Raw genomic sequence first — 26,074 nt, 5'->3', positions numbered from 1 at the left:
CACGAGAAACAACCTCTTCCTGTCAATGGAACGCATGTGCGTTCCATTGACAGGAAGTTCGGTATTTGGAACGCACATGTTCCAAATGCCAATGCAGGAAGCCCGGCATCAGCTACAGCGCCGATCACCGCTGACCATCACTGCTAGAAAAAAGTAATTTCTTTATTTGTTATGACTGCTGCTTGAAGTCTGCACTTTTAAGCAGTAGATTCCACACCAGTTATATGGTTTGGATAGGCGGGGCTTTAAATTGTATCTTTTCACACACCCCTGCATGTGTCTTCTTTTTCTTTCTCTCCTCTGATCGTTTTCCTTTGACAGTGCTGACTGTAAAAGAACTGAGTGTCCGATCCAACTGTGTACAACTAGTATATTTTATTACTGAAAGGATTTTCATATTAACCACTTATGTGCTTGATATTAGCAGATGACGAATCTTTCATTAAAATTAGTAATCAATACAAATATGTACTCCCCAATGAATAAGTGGCTATTCTAAAAAGTTGTATGAACATTAAGTGTCACTTTCTAACAGTTGCTATATTTATGTTATATATTATTATAATTTTAGATGAATTACAGTAAAAAAAAATATGTTTTAATGTATCATCCTCCAATTTTTTCCTCCTTCTCCCCTTGTAATCTTCTCCATACCAGACCACACAATTTAGCAGACCCCCTCACCCACTCCTGCACTTGATATTTCTTCAGGACAGAATAGCCAAAGGTGTAACTACCATAGTAGCAGGTGCTATGACATTGATAGGCAACCTGATACACTTCATGGGACTCATGGCCATAAATAGGAATTTCAGACCCCACAGAAACTTATTGGGGCCAGAGATGCATAGAATAGAGTTCATGACCACATCACACCCCCTACTAATAAAACTCAGCATTGCTGTAAATACCATTGACAGGTGTTCAATACCTGCTTACTCCCACTCTGCAATATGCACATACATACACACAGACAATATATTCCTCATTTTCTAATTGAGGTAAGCAGAACAAAATATTGCACAGTTCTCTAACCTGGATTCTGAAAACACACGAAAAAAGAGGAGCAGTAAGTCAAAATCTTTAATATAATACATTATTTTATATATGACATGGAGACAAGGTCTAATAGGTTTTGTGTGTGTGTGTGTGTGTGTGTGTGTGTGTGTGTGTATATGTATATATATATACACATACAATTCTCGGTTACACATATTTGCAAATGCATGATAACCCAAATGCTGCAGAAATATAGATAGAGTTATAGATATCTCTCTGTGTGTGTGTGTATATATATATATATATATATATATAGATAGATAGATAGATAGATAGATAGATAGATAGATAGATAGATAGATATCATGCATTTGCAAATATGTGTAACAGAATTTTTTCAGTAAAGTGCTACCCACACCTCCACATTAGGTTGGCCACACCCACTTGGCAAATGTCACTCCCACTTAGATGGGGGGCGCCGGTGCCCTGTCTCGCCCAGGGCACTAAAATGTCTAGTTACGGCACTGGCCGGGGCGGCAGTATGAAAGCGGTATTAGTGTGATTTATGTTGCTGTTGTGGATTTATAGAAGTTAAATGTAGTATATCAATCATCCCAGTTATACCTAAAATAGCGCTGACAACTTTCTTTTTGTTTTGTATACACATTTGGGCATTTATATTGCCACGCAGCTGGTACCACATACAATAAGGGATATACCGAGCGCGGGTTTATTGCCAAGCAGCTGGTACCATATATAATGTGGAATATACCGAGCGCGGGCTTATTTTTCTATGGTTTTGTTTCAAAATATTACTTTTTTGTCATAGCAGCTCTCCATCAAGCCTATTTAAGGCACATTTGGGTGTGGCTCACAAGCCAGCCTTTGCTAGATGTAAACCCCTATACCTGGGAGGTAAGTGCATCTGATTTTAACTGCATTTTAATAGTGTTTAAAGCATATAGGTCAGTGTAGGACCTGCATATAATGAGGTGCCCTTGACGTTGGGATGCAGGCTTAAGTCTTTTGATCAAAATATGAACTAATACCTCATGTTTTCATTTTGCTAGACACACACAGATATGCAGTTTAAAGGATAAGCGCTGACAACTTTCTTTTTGTTTTGTATACATATATATATATTTATTTAAATGTCTACAATTCTGCATATGGGCATAAATATGCTATTTTTATAGGTGCCTTTTTGAGCTTATATTACGCCAAACATGCACCCAACATAGCATCAGGCCCATAATGCTGCCATTACCCAGTTGCTATGTTACATTTCTTCTAGTTGTTGTCAACAACATTGAGTACACAGTATGGGCCTTTGCTCAATACCTCCAGATACCTAGTTTTTAATAGACAAATAGGCAGCTACAACTGATCAACAACCTAAAGAAATAGGAAGAGAAAAAATTATAAAAAATGTGCATATTTCTTGTTCCCATATATATTACATACAACAAAACTCAGCTCAAAAAGAAAGCAGAACTCACCCCGCCACCTCTGAAGCGATTGAGGATTTTGAAACAAGGTGGAAAGAGACAGCGGCGAATATGCATCTCATTACCATGCATTCCACCCTAGTTCCACCCATCTCTCTCTCTCTGAACATACCCCTGGTTGGCAGAATTACAAACACACAGAGAGACGGCAAATAGGTATATGTGTGTAAATTTGACACTCATTCCTCCATATTTGCCTTAGTACATAAACTCCAGTGATTCCCTAGGCATGTGCCTCATTTGCCTGTATGGTTGATACAGCTCTGCTTCCTATTTCAGTTGAGTGCTGCGCACACATATATAAAGAAGCTTTGAGATCACTGACCTTCATTATCCATCTCCGCTGACCCCATGACCATGGCAGGGATTCCAATAAAGGAGGCAAGAATCCAGATACAGACATTGATCACTTTGGCCTTGTGTGGAGTGCGGATGTCAAGTGCCTTCACTGGGTGACAGATGGCGATGTACCGGTCCACACTCATCATAGTCAGTGTGAAGGTGCTAGTGAACATATTGTAGTAATCAATAGATATGGCAATTTTACAGAGTATGTTTCCAAAGGGCCATATCCCCATTATAATATCTGTGCCCTGGAACGGTAGGGTTATCAGCACCAAGGCGTCGGCCATGGCCAAGTTAAAGATATAGATGTTGGTGGCAGTTTTCATCTTGGTGTACCTGGAATAAACCACAAGAAGAGTTAAAAAGAGAGGTGCTAGACACAACATATTAAAACATCATCATAAGTATAAGAACAGGAGAGGCTAGCCAATAGTTAGGCATGTGTAATAGAAATACAAGTCCCCTGGCTCACAGGGCATACTGGTACTACTAGTTCCATAATGCCAAAGAAGCCACCGGTTTCCTTACACTGAGCTGCATATTGTTCAAACAATAGCTTATATTTTATGCTGATTCTGAAAGTGAATATTTATTTTGGGCATTGGGGGGAACTGTACTGGCACTTAAATGTATAGAACATAAGTTTTTTGGATTTTTAGATTTCAGGTGTTTATCTTTTGGGGAAATCTGTGTTAATTATTCCTGTTTGCTTTTTCATATGCAAAAACAAATCTGTGATTTTCTGTGATACACTATAAAAAATTTAAAAAAGGGCTAAGGAGAGGGTTTGAGGACACAAGAAGTACAAAAGGGCATGGGATAGGATGACAGGGTAGAGGGGAGAGGGCAGGGTATCTAGGGACATGGTGGATGGTGCTAGGAGAGAGGAGAAGGTGCAGGTGCAGAGGATCCTATGGGACCAGGTGCCAGGAGAGAGGGGAGAGTAATGAATGAAAGTGGACAGCATCCCAGGGGAGAGGGTAATGAAAGAGGGCGACAAAAGTATGTATATTGTTAGCAAAAATTGTAAACCCAATATGACAGATGTGCCCTTCTTGTATTTTACTAAACTTAAAGTGGAATTAATTACAATTAATTAAAAGCTATTGGTCTACATTGTACCTCCATGCATTGATTCCACAACTACTATTCTAATCAGATGCCAACAGGTCAAATCTCAAGGTGAATTTTGTCCCTCAAATCTGTTAAAATGAGGCATTTCACAGGGAGCCATCCTGGGGCCACTCTTATTTGATTTTATATCAACAATATAGTCTTGGCCATCAATGAGGCAAAAATTAATCTGTTTGCAGATAATACAATGATTATTATTATTAACATTATTAACTTTTATTTATAAGGCATCACAACGGTTCTGCAGCACCGTACATGTCATATACAGTAATGCACAATAAGCAGGCAGCATGATCCATAACACAATACATAATACATAATAAATGAAAAAAAAATAATACAAAGATCAGACATACTGATTAAATAACTAAAACACAGATAACTTGGTAAAGTAGATCAAATTATTTACTGGGCAGTGAGTGAGAGGAATGGTAATGTTCAATGTGAAGTAGAAGTTCAAGAAAACAGGGCTAGGGAAGCAAGCCAAGAAGTACAGAGGGTGATTGAATTGTAGATGGAGAACACAAAGAAAGAGGTCCCTGCATGTGAGATCTTACATCTTAAAGGGAAGGGGAAGACGCAAATAGAGCATAGTTTGGGGGAGTGGAGGTGATAGCCAAGACAAAAGAGTTAGGAGGAAGGCTGATAGGCTTGAATAAAGAAATGAGTTTTAAGGTCACACTTGAAGTAGAGGACAACCTGATAGGGTGCGGGAGATCATTCCACAGGCGTTGAGCAGCCTGGGTAAAGTCCTGGAGGCGGGAGTGGGAAGAGGTAATCAGTGAGATGGTGAGACGGTGTTAGTGGGCAGAGGAACAGCAGAGATCGAGAAAGATCGTCAGTAGAGAAAAATAAAGCAGGCAGTACCATTAAGGATAGATGTAAGAGGGGCAAGGCAGGAGTCAGGTAGGCCAGAGAGAAGGAGGATAATAATCAAGGCGAGAGATTACAAGGTAGGGAATAAAAGTTTTGGTGGCTTCCATGGTGAAAAAGGGCCAAATCTTGTATATATTTCGGAGGTGGAGGTGGAAGGATTTGGAGAGAGACTGAATAAGAGATTTGAAGGAGAGGGAGGAGTTGAGGGTGACCCCTAGATAGCGGATTTGAGGGACAGAAACAAGGGTGATGTTATCAACAGAAAAAGAGAGACAGGGGAATGAGGGAGCCCTGGAGGGGGGATGATGATTATTTCAGTTTTGGGAATATTGAGTTTAAGAATGTGCTTTGACATTCAAGATGAAATGGCTGAGTGACAGCAGGAGACTTGAAAGGGAAGCGGAGATAGATTTGGGTGTCATCAGCATACAGTTTGTACTGGAGGCCAAAGGAGCTGATGAAGACACCAAGGGAGGAGTTGTAGATGGAGAAGAGCAGGGGCCAAGAATGGATCCTTGGGAACTCCGACAGGTAACGGAAGAGGGGAACTGGAGTCGACTGAAAGGGTGTGTTTGTTGAGATAAGAGTAAAACCAGGAGAGGACAGTGTTACAGAGGCATATAGATTGGAGCGTTTGCAAAAGGAAGGAGTGGACAATGGTATAGTAGGCAACAGAGAGGACAAAAATGATAAGCTGCACATCTCTAGAGTATGCATGTAGCAACTTGCAAGCTGAGTTTAACATACTTCAATACCAACTCCTAAGCAAAAAAAAAAAAGATGAAGGTCAAACTATGTTCAACTATTAACCATGAGCCTACGCTGATCTGCCCCCTATCACTACCATCCTAGGAGAAACCTTGGAATTTGGTTTCCTCCTGGTTAGGATGAACTTTTGTTTGGGTTCTGTCAACTCTTCATCATGTCAACTCTTCATCATCTTCATCACCTCATAATGTTATATTATGTTTTACTGCATAGATAATGAACTGCATTGTTTTGTTTCCAAGGTCCAATTGTGAGACCCCTGAAAAACATCAAGTTGCCTGCCATAGGTATGAACACTTCAGTCTTTAGTGCTGGGAACTTGTGAATAAAAGTCACGTGAACCATGGAATTTCATTTTAATCTGCCTGTTTACCAAAGTAATCCTGTGGCGTCTCTCAAGTGTTGAACTTGGGCTGAAGACACCAGTTTTAAACTGGGAAGATACCAGCTGCAGAGCATTTTTCCTCCAGTGCCAAGCCGGGAACTGATAGGTACGTAATAAATGTGGTACATTTACAACGCATCGAGGCTTACATGAGTAACACTCTGGAATTGTGAGTTCTTTTACTTAATCTGTTAACTCAGTTTACACACAAAAAATCATGTTGCATGCGAAAATGAGTCTGCACTTTTTTCAGGCAGGTTACACCATAACAGAGGTCTCTTACAGATCTGGGCATGGTTTCTTTGGATATGGGCAAATCTGGGTATGGTTTGTGTAGGTCAGGTGTGTGGCTAATGTGGATTTTTCATTAGGGAGGTATGTTATGGCATGGCTCATGTCCCAATGTGCTAGGGAATTAAGAAAATGGGAACTCTGCCAGAAGCTCTAAATAAATTTCAGCCACGTTTATTGTTTCCTATAGATGCAAATAATGAAAAGACAACAGAAATATGGACAAAGAAATATATTTATAAAAATGAAATAACATTATTTGTACTTGAGATAAAGGCTGAGCTAATGTTCCTTTACTATCAGGAAATATTACTATCATGATATATTTCTATATTGTCAATCATATTATACAGCACTGTACAGATAATATAGAGTCAGTCCCTGCCTCATTCTAAATTCCCTAACACACACACACACACACACACACACACACACACGTATATATTTCAGTTACACCTTTTAAACCACAAAGATCATGTACATCAGTGCAAATATGTACAATTGTGCTGTAGCACTCAAGTTCTGCTTAATGGAAATTATTACTATTTATGTATAAAGTATTGTACTGGGAAAAATACATTGTGGGTCACCTCTCATTTTCAAGTATGTCTTGGCAACATCAAATACATTTGTGACCTGGTTACAGACAGAAGACATTAAGCATTACAAATGCAAACATAGTTATAGAGCAGAATGACAGTGGTTTTAAAAGATCTTAGATCGTTTTACGGTTATTCCAGAAATAGGGAGCTCAGTGAGAAAAGACAGAGTATCTAAATTCCTTATTGCATTTAGGAACTGCTAGCAGGGTTCTGGAGGGATATGTTATTTGCAGGGATAAGAAGTATGATCAGGTTATTGGGTAATATGTCCAGAAAGTATTTGAAGAATAAAGAGGCAAAGTGCACTCTACATCTGGACACCTTGGACAGCCAACCAAGTTTTAAAAACATAAAAAAAAGGAAAAACACAAATCTAAATAAGGTATAAACTAAAAATACAAAGTTGGAACAAAATTCCTCTATTAATTACATATAAAAATGAATAGTCTTAGGTTGCTGTAAATTACAAGACTGCCAAAGTGTCTCTTCAATACTAAATAACTACAAAACGAATACAAAACAGCACTCTATTAAGCCTTTTAAAATCCAACCAAACACAGATGGCAGAAAGAAGAAGCTGCAAATGATTTAAGTATAAACATGCCTAATTTTCATTCATAAAGTAAAGAATCATAAAAAGTGTACTATACATATAGACGAATACATATAAGATCTCCACCTTAGCTCATAATACACAGAAATCTCCATATAGCAAAAACACAGCGTATGATTTGAAAAAGTTCATATAGAACGAAAATGCATAGTTTTAATAACATGTCTATTCACTCATGCTGACTCTGTTACAGGGGCAGGCTGGGCTGGGGTGGTGGCCATCTACCCGTCCAATAGTGGACTACTTGGCCTGGGTCACTGGGCCATCTGTGTTTTATTACCTTAAAAATGTTTCTAATAGGCTGTTGAGTTGAGTCTTGGCCCCCCCCCACCCCCCCTCCGGCTAAAATTTGCCAGCCCTCCCCTGCACTGTTATCCTCATCGGGCCGCATCATACAATCTGCCTCTACAGGCACAGGAGGCCGGAAATGTAAGTCTATACTTGAATGCTTGCAGTGCAACAAGTCATGATTACACTTACAGTCCATTTCTAAATCATGCTTTTATGCTGCATATCCCCAAAAGATCATTGCTAAAACATAAAATAAAAAATATCCCACCATTTCTCTTATCTGCCGGTTTTCAGACATAAAATTCTAAAACAACTAGACCACATTAAATTGGTTAATGGTCTAGACCTTACAAGACTACTTGTAAATGTTTAAATATATCTTCACTGATAGCAATGCTACAAGACCATGGTATACAAGACCAGCTCATGACTCAGTGAGTTCATTATACCAGTGGCTGGATGGTAACAGCTTAAACTGGATGTCTCCTGGTGAGTAGATGCAGGCATTCCCTGATTTCCCTCGAGTTGTTTCAGCCCTAGGGCTGTGAATTATTGAAATGAGATGGAAATGAGGGTTGGTGTAGAGAATATGTAGCTAGCATATGAGCTACACATTGAGCTTTCCTGCTCACCTTCACAGCATAGAATATAACACAGAGACTAAACACATATAGGGAGAACACTGAATTCCTGACACTGAGAAATGAAAGGATCCTTAGCAAGTGCCAATTAGGGGAATATGGCAATTAGTATATTAAAGGCCACTAAACCTAAAATAGAAATATATACAGTATATATATTATAGTATTTATGTAAATTATCTTTTAATGAAATGCATAAAAACATATGTAAAAGTTTAGAAAAACAAACAATGTCAAGCATTTCAACTTCTATCTGTACTTTATATTTTAGGTATTATAACTTTAAGGCATACTTGCCGACTCTCCCTGAATGTCTGGGAGACTCCTGAAATAGCAGGCAGTCTCCCGGACTCCCGGGAGAGTCTCCTAAGCTCCCGAACTCTGGCCTGGATCAAAAGAGGGTGGCAGCTCCGCCCCCTCCAGCGCGATGATGATAGGCAGCAATCCCTAAGCAGCCTGCCTCAGTGTGTCAGACTCTGCAGAGACATGGCCCCGCCCCACACACATGACCCTTAGAGACTGTGTGATTGGCTGACAGGAGAACTACACTGAAGATCGTCGCAGACAGAAGAAGAGCTGATAAGACTCAGCAATGTAACCAGAGATAACGGAGAGAGAAGAGACAGAACAGGGGAATAGTGAGGAGTAGAAGCAGTGGATGGGGAAACAAGGGGGAAGTTAAAACAAGCAATAGAGGGTAAATAGAAATATAAATAGAAAGCACAGTTGGAGGCAGACATAAGTGGGGAACTGAAAGTGAGGCGATATAATGAGAGCTTAAGAGGAATCTGTAAAGAAGGATCAGAAGGATAATAAGAGGAATTAAAGGAGTAATATGTATCCACCTGTAATATGAAGTTTACCTGTTAAAACAATACATGTACCCCTACCTCCCTTTCTCCTATTCTCTTATCGGAACCGTCCCAACTTTGTTTAAATTCAAATAAAAATAAATGTAAAAAAATAAAATAAAGGAATAATAAATGGGACAACAGAGGGGGTAATAGTAAGAATTAAAGTGAACAGAGGTGGAGAAGTAAAGGGAGAGTAAGGGGAAAGAGTGAGCAGCATAAGAATTCCTAGGAGTTTGTATGAATAATTATTATTAGCTGGTGATGTTAAATGATCTATCAGTCCTACCAGAAATTATTTTTTTATTTGAAAGTCTTCCTGAGTTCAACGTAAGAAAAATAGAAATACAGTACAAGGCTTTTATTACCAGTAAGTAAATTTGTGTATATGTACATTTATATATTTATTTAAATAATTTATTAGAAGTGCAAAATGTATTTGTTAAAATTTAATAGAAATTTAATACAGAATTTTGATAGTTCAATAATTTAGGGTCAATTACAGCCTCTGGTGACCTGCCACATATACATAAACTCCCTCTGACATACTGGGAACAGTACTATAGGTTTCACCTAGTGGTTCTGAACACGTCCCTGGGTGGCACTAGGTATGTCAATGGGTGTATCTAGACACACCCCTTTGGCAGAGCACGACACGCCCCCTTCAACGGCACACTGCTTAGGTTTTACGTGAGAAATCTCCCTGAAATGATTTTTCAACAGGTGGCAAGTATGCTTTAAGGTCTCACCTGGGATAGGGCTTAGCCCTATAAATCAAGTGGTCACTACCAGCAGGGTCGGATCAAAGTTGTGTGGGCCCCATGGCAAGCAATTTGTGGGGGCTCCTTTCCACTAAAACTCTCTTGTGTCTCATTTTTAATTCTGTTGTGTGTGTGTGTATATGTGTATATATATTAAGCAAAAAGCAAAAAAAAAACAAACCAAAGAATTAGAATAGACCTGAAAAATAGGGCATCTACTCACATACAAAATATACTTATTAAAGTCACATAATCAATAGATCTGGCTCAAACTCCCTTTCTCATATACAAGCAGACTCACACATTTTTAACACACACTGGCTCACACTCTCTTTCATACACACAAACACACATTCAATCTCCCACACATTTACCTCTTCCTGCTATTTTTTGTTTGTTCACTAAACAGAATTGAATGCCCACTCTTGTACTTTAAATTCTACTTCAAATGTGTGAACCGTCTTGCTGGGTCATGCATGAACATCTCTTTGTGACTGACCCAACAACAAGTTAAAGTCTTACTGGCCTGGGCCAGTATCGCTGAGGCAGGTGAGTAACACTCAGCTGCTTTGGCAATATTTTAATAATAAATCATAGCAATTGGTGGTTTTCTATTGATTATTGATAATAAGATGATCTGCAAATATATGTATTCACTTTTCTGCATTGGCCTCTCTGAATTACTAAGGGATAATTGATTTACAGCAACATTGTTTCAACAAAGTAAGAAAAATTACTTATTGTACTAAATGAAAAACAATTATTACCCAGCGCACAAGTAGATTAGAAACAATTTCAATATTTGCTTATTTACCACCATAATGCAGCAGAGAAGATATTAACAATAATTTGCAAATAATCTCTTGTAACAGGCGAAGCAAAATGGCCGCTGAACTCCATTTTATTGTTCTTGAATTTTCATTGTGTGTATTATGAAACACTGAAGAAATCAAGGCAAGGCCAGGATATGTCTATACACACACATATATATATATATATATATATATATATATATATATATATATATATATATATATATATATATATATATATATATATCAGCTAGGCGTTGTCCCAGTGCTAACTGCGCATGTATTGGAAAGTCCCGTATAACTTCACTGATATTGCAACTGTATAGAATAAGTTAAACGGTTTAATACTCGTAGCTGTACCAATAAGAAGTTTTCAATTATGTTTATACCTTACATGATATCCAGCACCCTTAGTTTCCTTTCTATAAAAGCTGATTTGCTGCGACACAAGGTGCTTCATCCTGGACCATCTGTAGTGGTGCCAGTCATTTTTCTATCCAGCTCGAGTGGAGAACGGAGTCCTGGATAATTGGTGATTGAAAATATTGCTAAAAGAAAACCATCGGACGCTAAGTACCTTATTATTATTATCTTTTTAACTTGTTTGCAATAAAAGATTGATATTTGAACTTTGTAGTCACGTATCTTGAACTCCTAGCAACCTGAAAGAACCTGAGTTGCACCGGAAACATCTCTTAATCAGTTCCGATCAAAAGAGGAACTCAGCAACATCACTCGTCGTATCAGACCCTTCCTCTCCTACGATGCAACCAAAACTCTCATCCATTCACTGATCATTTCTCGCCTCAAATACTGCAACTTTCTCCTTATTGACATCCCTCGCTCCCATCTCACTCCCCTTCAATCTATACGTAACGCAACAAGAAGACTTATCTTCCTCTCTTGCCGCTCAACTTCTGGCACCCCTCAGTGGCCCTACAGAACAATCTTCAAACCCCTTGTGTAAAATGCCCTCTCCAACTCCACTGCTCCTTAGATCTCAAACCTCATCTCCATGCATACGCCCTCCTGTCCTCTCTGACAGCCAGTGACCGTCCCCTTACCTCCCCTCTGGTAACCACGTCTGAATCTTGCATCCAAGATTTCTCCCATGCTGCCTCCACCTCTGAGACAATCTTCCTCTTTCTAATAGACTGTCCTGGAGCCTGCAATGCTCCTTGAAAACACATATGTTCATTAAAGCCTAACACTTCACTGTATAACATCTTCCCCATGAAGTATTTCTCACCCTCTTTCATTCTTTCTATTTCACCTGCTTGTGTTTCATCCCCACACTTCTGATTTCTAGATCCCCTTACACTGATTCACCCCCATGAGCCACCAGTTTGTCTGCCCGTTCCCCTTTAAATTCTAAGCTTTCACAAGCAGGGTCCCCCTCCCTCCTGTTCCACCTTTTTCATTACCTATGCCTTCTGTTCACCAGCTATGTTCTGCTTCTCCTCCCTGGACTCTCTGCCCAGAGACTCCATTTCTCCATTGTCTTTACATCTCAATCAGTGGCTCTCATCCTGTTAGTTGCTCCCATGCTCAAGAGCACAGTTTTCAGCTTGCACGGAATATACCCCTTGTACCCCATTGCCCAGAACGGCTATTCTTAGCTGTGTTGTAATTTATATTGTTTTTTGTTTGTATTGTCCGTTAATACCATGTACTGTTTTGCTATTTGCCCTCTGTAATGCACTGCGCTCTTTAAGTAAAGAATAATAATAGCAATCAATTGGGCATATTAATTTTCTATTGTGTTAAGTTCCCTTTTAAATATAAGTGAGTGACAAGCAAAGTTACTCTGATTATTTAAGTAACATGCCTACTTTCCGGTCTATGAAGGGGCATCTATCAGAGGGATATTTCTCCCAACTGTCCCTGAATAGGGACAAAGTCTTGCCTAAACTGGACAGTTGGAGAGGTATGAATAAAAGTAATGTAGATTTAACAATGTGAGTAACGCTGGAGTCAAATGGGTGTTTTCATTGTTAGTTCTTTTCCAGCTAAAAAAGTGCTAGCATTCATAATGCCCAAATTGGATGCTGAACTCTCTTCCCCTGTCACATTGGAGCAATTACTCAAAGTAAACGACATCACCCTTAGGGAACAGAAAAATAACTAACAATGTTTGCAGATTATCTTGTTATCAATTGGGGATTTTTTTTATCTGAGTAGACAACACCTTTAAGAATATTACAAGAAAACACAAAAAAAATAATTAATTATCAAACAGAATAATTAAATGTATCTTAAACCAGAAGCCTCTCTTAAGATTAATGTCTGGAGCTAATCCATTTTCCTTAGCCTCAGTCTTGTGTGATGGAAGACAGCATGTGTTAGATTGCAGATTATAGGAATAGAGATATATAGTGAAGGAAAGAAGTACAATAAGAAGTGGAATAGAGCAAGAGAGGAAACCTGAGTTATGTGAGGAGTTTGGTCTATATTAAACCATACATTTTAAATCAAACAAACTTATTTACCAGAAACCCAAGGCTGCATTTCACTCCCTCCCCCTCCCCCCTTATCTCCAGGTAGTCACCCAATAAAAAAACTATCCTTGCACGGATGGGTGCTGAATTATTATGTGAGTTAAGGTATAACGTAACGTACTAACAGATTGGCAGCCTCGTACTGCAAGTAATGGATGTGTTCTTTCTCCCTGTCAAGTCAATACATCTTCTACCAGCGGAAAAAAGCAACCCCCTCCTTACTAAATGAAAACTAGTCACTAATCTTCATGCATTTAAGCTTGGAGTATATTTAAAGGGACTCTAACCCAATATTTCCCCTTTGTATTTGTTGAATGTAAAATTTAAGAGATTATTGTATCAAAAAATACATGTAATAGGACTTTTCCTAGTCTCTATGATGGTGTTTGTAATTGCAACCGTAATTGTAATACAGTAATTGCAGAGCTTTCTATTAGTATAGTTTGATTATTTGCTTTCTCTTCCCTCAGAATCCGTTTATCTCCTCCCAGACCTCTCTTCTCAATGTAATTATGAAGTAATAATCATTTCACAATAATAGCTTGGGGTGTGGTCTAATGGGAAGGGATATGTATGACATTATAACGGGTGGGATATAATGTCGCAGATGGCATGGCCAGGTATGGAGACTTTCTAAAATGTCAGAACAAGCAAATAAGTAGCAAACACAACACACTGAGTAAGCTCAAAGCCTACACAGAGAGATAATATAAAAATATATCCAGCATAATTAACCACAGAACATTTTTGTGGTGTCCCTTTAAGGCCTAGATTTCTGCTAAAGCAGAGGAGCAGAAGTTTGCAACGGCCAATAAGAGGAGATGGGAGGAGCTAGGTGGTTCCTTGCTAAGTACAATGTAGGCACATATAGGGGCTGATCTCCCCCCCAGCACACTGCCACGCTGCCTGCAGTACAATGACATAGTGCCTCAATCCATGCACTCTTCTCCCTACTCCCTGACTGTCACTCGTGACATCATTAATACGTTCCAACGCTGTCAGTGAGGAGCTGCGTTGAGAGGAGCAGCTGACAGAAAAGAAGATCATAGGGAAGTAAGTAGAATAGAATGGTGTGATAAGGAGCACAGTGAGATAATTGGCACAGTGAAATAAGGGACACAGTGTAATGAGGGGCACAGTGTAATGAGGGGGACAGTGTGATAAGGGTCACTGTGTTATGAAGGAGAAGCAGTGTGATGAAGAAAAACTGTTTGATGAAGGGGAGCAGTGTGATGAAAGGAAGCAGTGTGATGAAGGGGCCCAGTGTGATGAAGGGAGAACAGTGTGATGAAGGGAGAACAGTGTGATGAAGGGGCCCAGTGTGATGAAGGGAGAACAGTGTGATGAAGGGAGAACAGAGTGATGAAGGGGCCCAGTGTGATGAAGGGAGAACAGTGTGATGAAGGGGAGCAGTGTGATGAAGGAGGAACAGTGTGATGAAGGGAAGAAGTGTGATGAAGGGGGCAGCAGTGTGATCATGGGGCAGACATATCTGTTATTTGTTGCTCTTATTGTTGTGATTTTATGGCTTTAGTCTGTTACATAAAATAAAGCAAAGAACAAACCTGACCGACTTGAATCCTAAAACACATTAATTTGTGAAATACATAATGTTGTAGGGCACAGAGTCTATAGGAGTTAGGACTGGAGAGGAGGAGGAGTTGAAATTGGATAGGGGAAGGAGTCGGGATAAATCGATAAACCACCCCCTAAGAGAAAAGTTCAGATCCACCTCTGGGCACATCTGTCAGCCTAGTTTTGCAGAGCAGTGAAAAAAATGATGTTTAATTTTGTGGTGCGCAATTATTGAAATGACATAAAAGGGTGGAAAAGGCACACAGTCATTTTCCACTCTGCAAAAGCACTTAAATTTTACACCTTAAGTTGGGCTGGCTAGACAATCTAGGCAAACCAAGGAGATTTACAACCAGTGCTCTACATATGTAAGGTTCACTGTGTATATGGAGTGGTTACTGAAAGGATTACATAAAGAGCCAAAAATAATAATATAAAGATTTATAATGAGCTTCATAATGTATGTTGAAACACCTGACAGGAGCTTTGATGAGGCTATTATACCAGCCTAAACAGGGAAGGCGACATGGCTGAAAGTAACATTGAATTAATTAATATTTCTTTCTAAAATCAATAGTGAATGAGCAAAATCATAATCATTCCAATAGCATATATTATCGGACAGCCCATGTTTGCTAATGTTTCCATAAACCTGCTGTGGCTGTGCCTATGTCCATGAATGCAAGCTAAGTCTGACTGTTTATAAAAATTTGACATGTCTCTGTTGGTCATTTGAGAGTATGCAGCTATGCCTTACAATGCATGCTATCCTGAGCTGTACATCACTGGATAAAAATCAACAACAACACACTTTTATTTCTTATACCACATAAATGGTAAGGAAAGACTGTATGTAGTGTATTGGGAATAAAGTGTGTGTTTTATTGTAAATGATAAGGATAGTAGGCAGTACTGTGCTAGTAGTTGGCCTGCTGCGGACATGGCACTTGGTGTGATGGTGTAGAACTAGGTAATGCACCTTCCAGCAACATGATACAAGTTGCTCATCTTCAGTTAGTCTCCTAGGCCTGCTTTCAAAGAATCATGAGATAAAGCGAGCAGTAACACAGATAATGAGGTATAAATGGTGATGATTGACTGTCAGATAATTTACCTAAATAAATAACAAAACTGACTCTGTGAATATATTATTGAAGAATTGAAATGTGTAAATAATGTGTTATTATAGGACAATATAGGTAATATTCAAGCACTGCACTGTGTGTGAAGTGTAGATATGTAAAGCAGGTGTTAGATAAAGCTTTATTCCACATGTGTGAATTATATAGTAAAATATTATTGTCTATTTAAAGCTGTGTTACCACCTAGGAAACATTTTTCCTAAGGTGCCCCCCTTCCCTAGCTGGAGTCAAGGATTCACTACATGAAGCCGTTATTCTTACAGCATTATCAATTCTGTATACAGAACAGGCACATAAAGATCACCCACATAATAGTGGTGTACATAACGCAATCACTTCATTGCGCCTTTTGATCGGTCCTGACAGCCACTATCCCCTATTCCAGTTTTCATTCAGGGCTATCAGAGAAACAGAGGAGCGTCGTAAAAACGACTACATGGAGCAGACCCCAAGTCTCAACTAGGACAAGGGGCCACCTATGAACATATTTTCCTAGGTGGTATTGTAGCTTTAAGTTGCGTTAACATTTCCTTAGCACTGTACAGAAAGAGGGACCCAATGATCATCAGGGGCTACCAAGGAGATGTGAAGCAGATGGTGACTTCTCGTAAAACTACCGTACATAAAAGTGTTGTTGTGTACTTACAATGTTTAAGTGGTAAAAAGTGGTAGGCAATGATCACTGACAGACTTCTTGAAGAGCATCTAGGACCAAGTATGTACAATGGGTAGAGGGGTCCTAGTGATACAATTTAGCTATGAAGCCCTTATCACATGTTGCCAGAGAGTAAAAGGAGAATTATAGTCACAGGAATGAAGGTACAATAGCGATTACACGTCTGGGCTATTATGGCAACTCCTTGCCTCATATCAACAGGGTCTTTGGAGATGAAGCATGATCCAAAAAAGGTGTAATTACCCAACATATTTAAAAGTGCTATTAATACAGTGACAAAAAGCATGTGTTGACTAATTTTAGACATATTTAAACATAAATGAATAACTTATACAGTAGGATACCATATAAAATAAGCAGAACCTGAGTAAAGTGTCCAGGCCGCCCTAGGCCAATACGCTTGTAGCGCCCGATTTAGTCTTTAAGTTAAAATCCAGCTTCCTTCCCTACAATCCCCCCACCACACCACTGTGTTTATGTTCCCGTGTTGTCAAATTCAGCTTCACTTGGCTTTTTAAAATGGCCATGGCAATCTTTTCACTAATTTCGTTTTCATGATAACCAGAACTGCATAGCAAAATGGAGGCTTGAATAAGTGTTATTGAGGGTGAAGATGTGAAGGGGAAGGGGCTTTCCTGCATGCACCTGTCACTATCCTTGTCCTTCCTACTCGCTTATGCTCAAGAGCCCGCCCAAGGATGACCCCTTGTTTTCAACCATTACTATGGGAATACATCAAGATTAAATCCTTACTACATTTTTGTTTCATGTTTTCTTTTTACACTGGAGAACTATTCGTTTACATTTTAACATGAATTTCAGTTTATACCTCTCACTGTCACAAATTTTGAAACCCCAAAATGTTTGCACCCCACCCTAAAAAGTATTGTGCACTAGTTTGCATCCTAGTCAGCCTAATGGATAAACATATTGCGGGTACATAACACGCTCCACCGGGAGTAACTCTTAGCATTACAATCTCATGAGAACAGCCTCGCTTCTGACAACCCACACCCACTATAATGTTAAATAGTGGGCTTGCACAAGATTTCTGCCACCGTAGGGAGGGCAGGAATCGTTGAACAGACAGGAATGCATATATACTCCCTGCCCTCCTAGCTCATTATTATTCCAAATGCAACTTGACAGGGAGACCCAAAGTAAGATGAAGTCCCCAATAGGGGATATTTATGATTTTTCAGGGGAGGGTGTTGAGGCCTAATAAACATATATTATTATGAGGATTTCAATGCAGGTCCTCTTGAACTGGTAGATGTAAAGCTATGCTCACTTGTTCTGTATTGTACTTGTGTTCTTCTTTTTCATGTGTCTAATTGGCCATCATTGTTTTGCTTTTTATTATCTCGTTACATGTGTTAGAAAATTGAATCAATAAAAGCAAATGTTTAGATGCAGGTCTAAAACAGTGCACACATAATCTCTCTAGGCAGCAGCGTTTCTTGATTTTTAGTCTGACATATGATTCATTGAGTGGCTGTGTAAGACACTGGATGATTAATTAAAGTATTGGCTTAAGATGCATAACTGGAGCAAAGGCATTTCAGACTTTCTTCACTGTAAAATATGACAACGTGTCAACAAAAACCTATATTGTACCCTTTTCATGTTTATATAAGGACCATTAGATTGGATATTCTGTGAGCACAACACATACTCTACTGTTTTCGGTCAGCTGGTTTGAAAACAAGATGGTGTTTCTGAGGTCTGTACGTCCAGCTGAAAACCTGAAGGAGAATGTAGAATTTGCATTTGTAATAGTTATTGTCACGAACACACTCCCCACTGCTGTGACTTTGGGGTGATTGCTGTAGGAGGTCACACATGATTCCAGCCTGCAGTCTCTCTTTACCTATCACTCAGGACCTACTGAATCGCCCCCAAACAGCGCTCACACCTCACACACTTCAAGTTTGCCACCACCTATTGAATACGGGCAATGGAACCCCAATATACTGTCCCACACTGGCAAACAAGGCTTCTAGCTATCCACAGACTAGTAAGACCCACACCAGCAAGCAAAGAGTTAACTCTTCACACCCCCATACCGTTACACAAATGTAAATGCAAGCACACACAGCTTGTTAATCAAATGTATCAACAAAGCACACACTGGCATTCAAAGGGTTAACTTGGCCAAGCTATTTTCTACTTAACAGGCTAATGGATTCGTTAGAGTAACAAGGACGCAACATATTAATTATAGATTTAATATACAAAAGTACAGGCCATACAGATATAAAAAAAATAATTAATAAACAATTAACAGATAGTACCTGTCTCGTTACCTGCAGTCCATTCATCTGGAAACTGCCATGTCCCAGCATCAGACATTATCCAGTTCATTCATTCAGTTATATTCAGATCTGTGCAGGTGCAAGCCTATTGCACTTCAGGACCTCCTCCTTCTTTTTCATTGGCTAAGTACTTCTGGAGCACTATTTAAACCTCCTGGATTCACCTGTCTGATGCCTGTTCTTCAAGCTCACTTCCTGCAGCATGTGGTTCTGGTTCCTGTTCATCTTGTGGTTTGCCTGTGTCTGCTCTCAGATTGTGGTCTGTGCTCAACCTTTGCTGCTCCAGTACCTCACTTACCATCTCCAGTGTACTTCATTGTGACAGCTCCGGTTCTCTCATCGCTACCACTCAGAGCCGCTATTACACCTGTGACTCCTCAGCTGCTATCACGAGTTACCTCCGCTACTCCAGCCTGCTCTCAGTCTCTGGTCGTGTTGAACCTTCGCTGCTCCAGTACCTCACTTACCATCTCCAGTGTACTTCATTGTGACAGCTCCGGTTCTCTCACCACTCAGAGCCGCTACTACATCTGTGACTCATCAGCTGTTACTACGAGTTACCTCCACAACTCCAGTTTTCTCTCAGTTTTCTCTCAGTCTGCAGCCGTGTTGAACTATCGCTGTTCCAGTACCTCTATTACCATCTCCAGTGTACTCTATTGTGACAGCTCCAGTTCTCTCATCACTACCATTCAGAGCTGCTATTTCGTCAGCTGTTACTACGAGTTACCTCCACCACTCCAGTCAGCCTACAGCCTCTGGCTGTGTTAAACTATTGCTGCTCCAGTACTTCCATTACCATCTCCAGAGTACTTCAGTGACAGCCTCTGTCCTTTCGTTGTATACCACAGAGCACCTATTCTCCTAGTGACTCATTGGCTGCTGACCATCAGCCTATATTATTGTTGTGCCTGTATTTATACCACTCATCTGTGGACTCCATCATCTCCATCCACTTCACCTGGCTTCCCCACATCGTTCTACTGTACACTCACTCAAGGGACCGCAACCTGCAGACTTGGTGCAGCTAAGACCATACCTCCTTGCGGGGGTTCCTGGTGAAAACCACCTGTCTGTTAGACTCCGCGCCCGTGGGTGGGCTTAGCCAGGTTCAGCAGAGCCTAGGGATCAATTTCCTGTAAGCCAACTGGGACACATACCCCAGCAAAACAGTTTAAACTAAAAAGGATGAGATTCAGAATACAACTTACATCGAAGTGGTATATTCTGGTGAAGGGAAATTGGCTTGGAAGATGGACAGCTTAACAATGTGAATTGATTTCCCAAAGTCTGACAATCTGCTATACCTGGTCTCAGCCTTTTAAAGACACTTCCACACCTCTTTCTACCCACTGGTGGTTGTGGCCTGTGACATTTTTTTCAATCACCATTTGCATGTTGCCTGATTTACTAACCAGTGTGGTGTGGTGCAAGTGTTCAATAAAGAAATATATAGTGCAATTAAGACCCCAGATTTTCAGCCGAGCATCTATGCTGATATAGATATCGCCTATAGCAACTAGCATCGTTTGCAAAATTGCATCTTTTAGCTAGATTTGCTCCAAACTCTAAATGAGGGAGGCCCTATATCTTTATTGAGAAATTTAAGATAATATACAAGAAATCTAAATTTATTATATCTTTACTAAGCAATCAAAATATTTAAGCATATATTTTATACCTCAGACTGACAGGGGACAAGAGGAGAACGTTAGGAGTTATTTGTTAGGGAGTTAAATTCTGAATTTTTAGGAAGAGGCACACAGTGAGAGGTTACCGAGACAGGTCTGTGCTCAGTGACAGTGAGCAGCATAAGGGAAAAGTGAGTATAGTTAGGATAGGGACAATTAGGCCACCAAAGTGCAGAAATTATGGCACCAGGCCAGCCTTCTTAAGCCATGCCACAGAGACCACACTCTGAGCTAAGTCTACAGCGGTATGAGGCGTCACTGGTCAAGCTCATACTTGCCCACTCTCCCGGAATGTCCAGGAGACTCCCGAATTCTGGGTAGGTCTCCCGGACTCCCGGGAGACCAGGTAATTTTCCCACATCCTGCCCACTTCTCTAGGAAGTGGGCAGGATGTGGGAAAATTACCTGGTCTCCATGGGAGCCTCAATGACACGATTTGCGGTGAATCACGTCAATTTGACCACGCCCCTGCAACAAAAAGCAAGTTCATCACTGACCTTCGAATCAGCTCCAATTCACAAAAAATTATAATATAGTTAGTTACCTTTGACGTAAGGTGTAGATTACAAACACTTGTGAATACTGATGAATCAGCAGCAAAGTGGAAGGTAATACATATACACGTCTATTCAGACATCCATGCTTACATTATTTCTGCAAGCAACATTGTTCTTTGTTAATAAAACTGTTGTCTTTGTACTATTTATAGTAGAAAAGATCAGATGTCAAAATGTTGTGCTGAGTCATCTGCATCATCAATGGGTGTCTAAGATTTTTGCAAAGCACACAACAGTATATAGCACTTGTAGATAACATTGGCACACAGCGGTAGCTGAAAGGAAAAGTGGTGAAAGATGAAATTGTACTTGGGCCCTGCCAACCACCCTTATGTTGGATCTTAAAAAGGACATGCACACTTTAACAAACCAAGCACTTCAGCAACAAAAGTGCCACTCCTTGTGGCTGAAGTGCTTGGTTTGTTTTGGCCCCCACAAAACAAGGTAACAATGGCCTTAAGGCACCTAAGCTAACAGTGCTGTTAATGAATATTACTGTAGAAAGATGTTGTTGTCATCATTCTCAGCCTCACCCTCACCCTCATCAGTTTGTACATCATCCTCACACATTATTAATTCATCACCGCTGGAATCCACCATTACAGAAGTCTCAGTATTTTGATGTAATTGGCGGGAAAGGCCTTTCTCTTAGAAATTGAAGTTCCTTTTTATGAACATCATCTTATCCACATTTTGAGGAACTAGCCTCCTACGCCGATTGCTGACAAGGTTCCCAGCTGTGCTGAAAACTCTTTCCAAGTATGGTGTTGTGGGTGTAGATTGCAGATGTGGGGATATAGCTGAGAGAAGGGACCTAGTTGATGATGGACTTATGTTGTTATTTTTTAGCATAAGTTTCTGGTTTTCCCAACAGCTTGCCATGAGATCGCTTCAAATGGTGTAACAAGGATGATGGTTAAGGTCCCTACCTCTACTGACTGTGGCTTTACAAATGGCTAGACAACTGTTGTCAGGATTTCGGTAAAAATAATTCCACACATAAGGTGGATTTTTTTGGTCTTATGCCCAGGCATGACAAAAAAAATCTTCTTCTTATCACGTGCAAGAACTGCTTCCACTGGGGCAGGATTTACACATACAACATCATCCTTATCAACATCCTCATTAGCGCTCTCATTGGCTACACAAATATCCCCCTCATCCTGTTGCAATTCCAAAGTGGCATCCTCAATTTGTGTATCACCGGCTACACTTTGGCTGTTCATGCACATATCTGCAGAAATTCTGAAAGGCGCCTTCTTTATGGGTACACTATCAGACAGGTCAGGATTACACATAGCACTCGTGGATAGACTTTCCTCAGGGATTTGTTTCATTTCGGAATCTGAACATACATTTTCCTCTAATGCCTTACTGTTTTCTTCCAGCTCGGCTTTTACACGTAAACGTATCTGGACACCATTTTTGGAGTCCGAATGACAAGGTCTTGCTTGGTTATGACTGACGTTACAAGAAGATGCCACAGTGACAGTTGCAGAACAAGCATTCATAGAGAAAGGCGAAAGGCCTCATTATTTCCTTGCCACTGCGTGCGTAGAATGGCATGTTGGCAATTTTATTTTTTTCTGCAGATAACTTTGCCTGGATTACAGGTCTTTTTATCTTGACCAAGGTTAAAAGTGTTTTTTTACATTTTTGTTTCCCTGACTTAAAAACATTATGCACTTTTACATAGGCTTTAGCAGATGACATAGATGGATTACTATCATCATGACTGGTACCAGCCGCTGCTTGGTGCTTCTGGTCATCTGTGTACTGCTGTGAATCCATTTTGATAACACAGTACAATGTGACTGCAGATTAAGAACAGCACTGCCAGCCCCATTATTTGTATTTCAGCAATGACAATTAGCAATGGTGCAATGGAGCTCTCCTCTTTGTATGTTACCTATATAACACAGTACAATATGACTGCAGATTTAGAAAACCAAGCCTGCAGACCTATTATTTCTATTTCAGCAATGACAATTAGCAATGGAGCTCTCCTCTTTGTGTTTTACCTATATAACACAGTACAATGTGATTGCAGATTTAAAAGACCATGCCTGCCACATCTATTTGTATTTCACCAATGACAATTAGGAATGGAGCTCTCCTCTTTGTATGTTACATGTATAACACAGTACAATGTGACTACAGATTTAGAAGACCAAGCCTGCCAGACGTATTGTTTCTAATTCAGCAATGACAATTAGCAATGTAGCAATGGAGCTCTCCTGAATGGCACTGGAGACTTTGAAATACACTGCTAACCCTCCTCTTTCTTTTCTACCTATGATGCTGCCCAACTGCACTAGAGACTGCCAAGAACTGTGCTGCCCCCTTCTGTGTCCCTCTGTGAAATGGCGCTGGATTGCCGTGGAGGGCGGTACTTATAGAATCCAAAACTCACGAGATCCGATGATGTAACAATGACAATTTTCAATTCCAAGGGAGCGCGAAAGTACCGAGCCGGCTCGGCTCGGTACTCGAATCTGCCAAGCTCGGGTGTATTCAGTTCTCGGGGAACCGAGCCTGAGCATCTCTAATATAGATCAGTGAGAACCTAGTACTCTTGAGGAAACTCCCAGTTTTTTAGGTTCTCACTAGTTTCCTCAAGCGGTTTTTAGTACTAGGTTCCCATTGATTTATAGATAAGATATAAGATATATATATATATATATATATATATATATATATATATATATATATATATATGAGATTTGTGTTTTTAGTTAGTGGTCTTATTGATTATTATCAGATTTAGTATGGTTATAGGTGGATGTTTAATTTAGTATTAATATGTGTTTGGAGATTAGCAATACTAGTGTGATTTTTCATAAATCAACTGACCCCTATTTGGCATCCAGGCAATGTTTGTTGCTGGATTTTAATAGGAGATGCATTTTAGTACTGATTGAATGAATAGAGAAGAAAAAAGAAAAGGGGGGTTGATTATGTGAGTTGGAAACTGCGTCTCAGCTTTAATGGATATAGGTGAAAACTTTAAAGGGGTATAGATAGACAGGGCAGTTATGAATAGTCTTTCTTTTGAAATGTTAGTGTGTTAATAGTAGAGATGCCCCCCCCCCCGAATATCGCAAATCTGAGTACCGAGCCGGGCTGATCTCATGGGATTTGGATTTCATAAGTACCTCCCTCCCCAGAAGATCCTGCGCCATTGCTCACATCATTCTTGTCATTCTCCAGTGCTATTGCTCAGTGCCATTGCTCACACAGACACAGGTATGGTGACATCATTTCCGTCACTCTCCAGCCTCCAGTGCTAAATTCTCCAGTACCATTGCTCACACAAACACAATAACACACATCTCATCTGCTATTCTGTCCAGGACGGCCGACATAGTGGTTTCTCTTAACTACCGCTAAATCTTGGGCCGCAAGGCGTTCCTCCACTCTCTGATGCCATTTTGCTGGCATTGCTGCGCATGTGCAAGCCCGGCATTTTTCAAACCTCTCCTTGATTCACATTGGCTGATCAGAGGTCAGTTCACTATTTAAGGTACTTCCGTCCTATCTTCCATTGTCAGATCTTCAGGTCTCCTTCCCTGTGAGGACGCAGTTCTCTCTGACTTCTGTTTCACGATCAAGACCTTTGGTTATACTGCAAAACATTGCGCCTCTTCATCGATCCTGCTTCCAGGCTATACTGTCCATCAGGACCTCAGCGCTTCAGTTCTCTGCAGTTATCACTTCTCCGTTTGTACTCGTGTTGCCTGTTACATGATCAAGACCTGTGGTTATACTGCAGAACATTACACATGATCATCCCTCCTTCTTCCAGGCTACACTGCCCACCAGGACCTCAGTGCTTCAGTTCCCTGCAGTTAATCTTTGTTCCCAACATTTTCTGTTTATTTTTAGTAATTGACTTCCTCAACTTTTGCATGGGGAAGCCTATTTATCAAATATGGTAGTGGCAATTGTACCACTGCACTACCTGTTTTGTTAACACTCTCTCAGGATGAAGTGTGTAAAATATGTAATTTGAAATAAAATATGTGAATTGAATCAAGAGGGGTAAAAACCAGGTAGATATAACTTTTATATTATATCTGCCTTCATTTTTTACTATAACAAATATATATAAAATAAAAGGTAAAGTCAGTCTAAACCAGACTCTTTCTTTTTTGGCTCAGTTCTTATGTGCACACCAGCTGTACCATTACTATTACATTTCGGTGTGCTCCTTTCATATATTTGCGTGATTGTTGGCTCCAATTTTTATGTGTGCTTAATCTCCTCCATGAGCAGTGGCAGCCTGATTCCATGGGTTGTCAGCAGCTTCAAACGTTGCAGCTCTAGTGTACCCCATTGCTGGAGTACCTGGGCTGGTACCCCTGACCTCTTACTATGGGTCAGGGTTGCTGTGGTTGGATCCCCCCTGGCCTATCAATGGCCAGAGCTGATGGGTAGTGGACAGAGCGGTGGTACTGGAAAGCTGGGTCCAAACCTCTGAACACCCGGGAAAGGATTGGAGTTGGGTCTAATCTGTAGGTGACAGGAATTTCAGCATGGAAAGGTTGTCAAGCAGGTCTTTGAAGCAAGTGATGTTTATTTGCTCAACTAGTCCTAAGAAGGACAGTTCACACGCCAGTCTGTGGTACCAAGCGATCTTTCCAGAAGCAGAGATAGTACAAGAATGATACATTACATGCTCAAACAGCTCACTTTTTATACAGTTCTGACATAATTCCTGGCAGGGAGTAACCCAGCCCCCTG

General features: G+C 40.2%; 1 protein-coding gene across 1 annotated transcript in view; it reads right to left on the bottom strand.

Moving 5' to 3' along the window:
- Positions 1–26,074, bottom strand: part of OPRL1 (opioid related nociceptin receptor 1) — a 113,249-nt gene that overhangs the window by 10,571 nt on the left and 76,604 nt on the right. Inside the window, exon 3 of the mRNA XM_075176673.1 lies at positions 2,833–3,188. Coding sequence (XP_075032774.1) covers positions 2,833–3,188 — 356 coding nt within the window. The remainder of the gene's footprint in view (positions 1–2,832; positions 3,189–26,074) is intronic.

This window comes from Mixophyes fleayi, chromosome 6, assembly GCF_038048845.1.
Source record: "Mixophyes fleayi isolate aMixFle1 chromosome 6, aMixFle1.hap1, whole genome shotgun sequence".
Taxonomy (NCBI): domain Eukaryota; kingdom Metazoa; phylum Chordata; class Amphibia; order Anura; family Limnodynastidae; genus Mixophyes; species Mixophyes fleayi.
The sequence above is the reverse complement of the archived record's forward strand: the minus strand, read 5'-3'. Positions and strand labels throughout refer to the sequence as shown.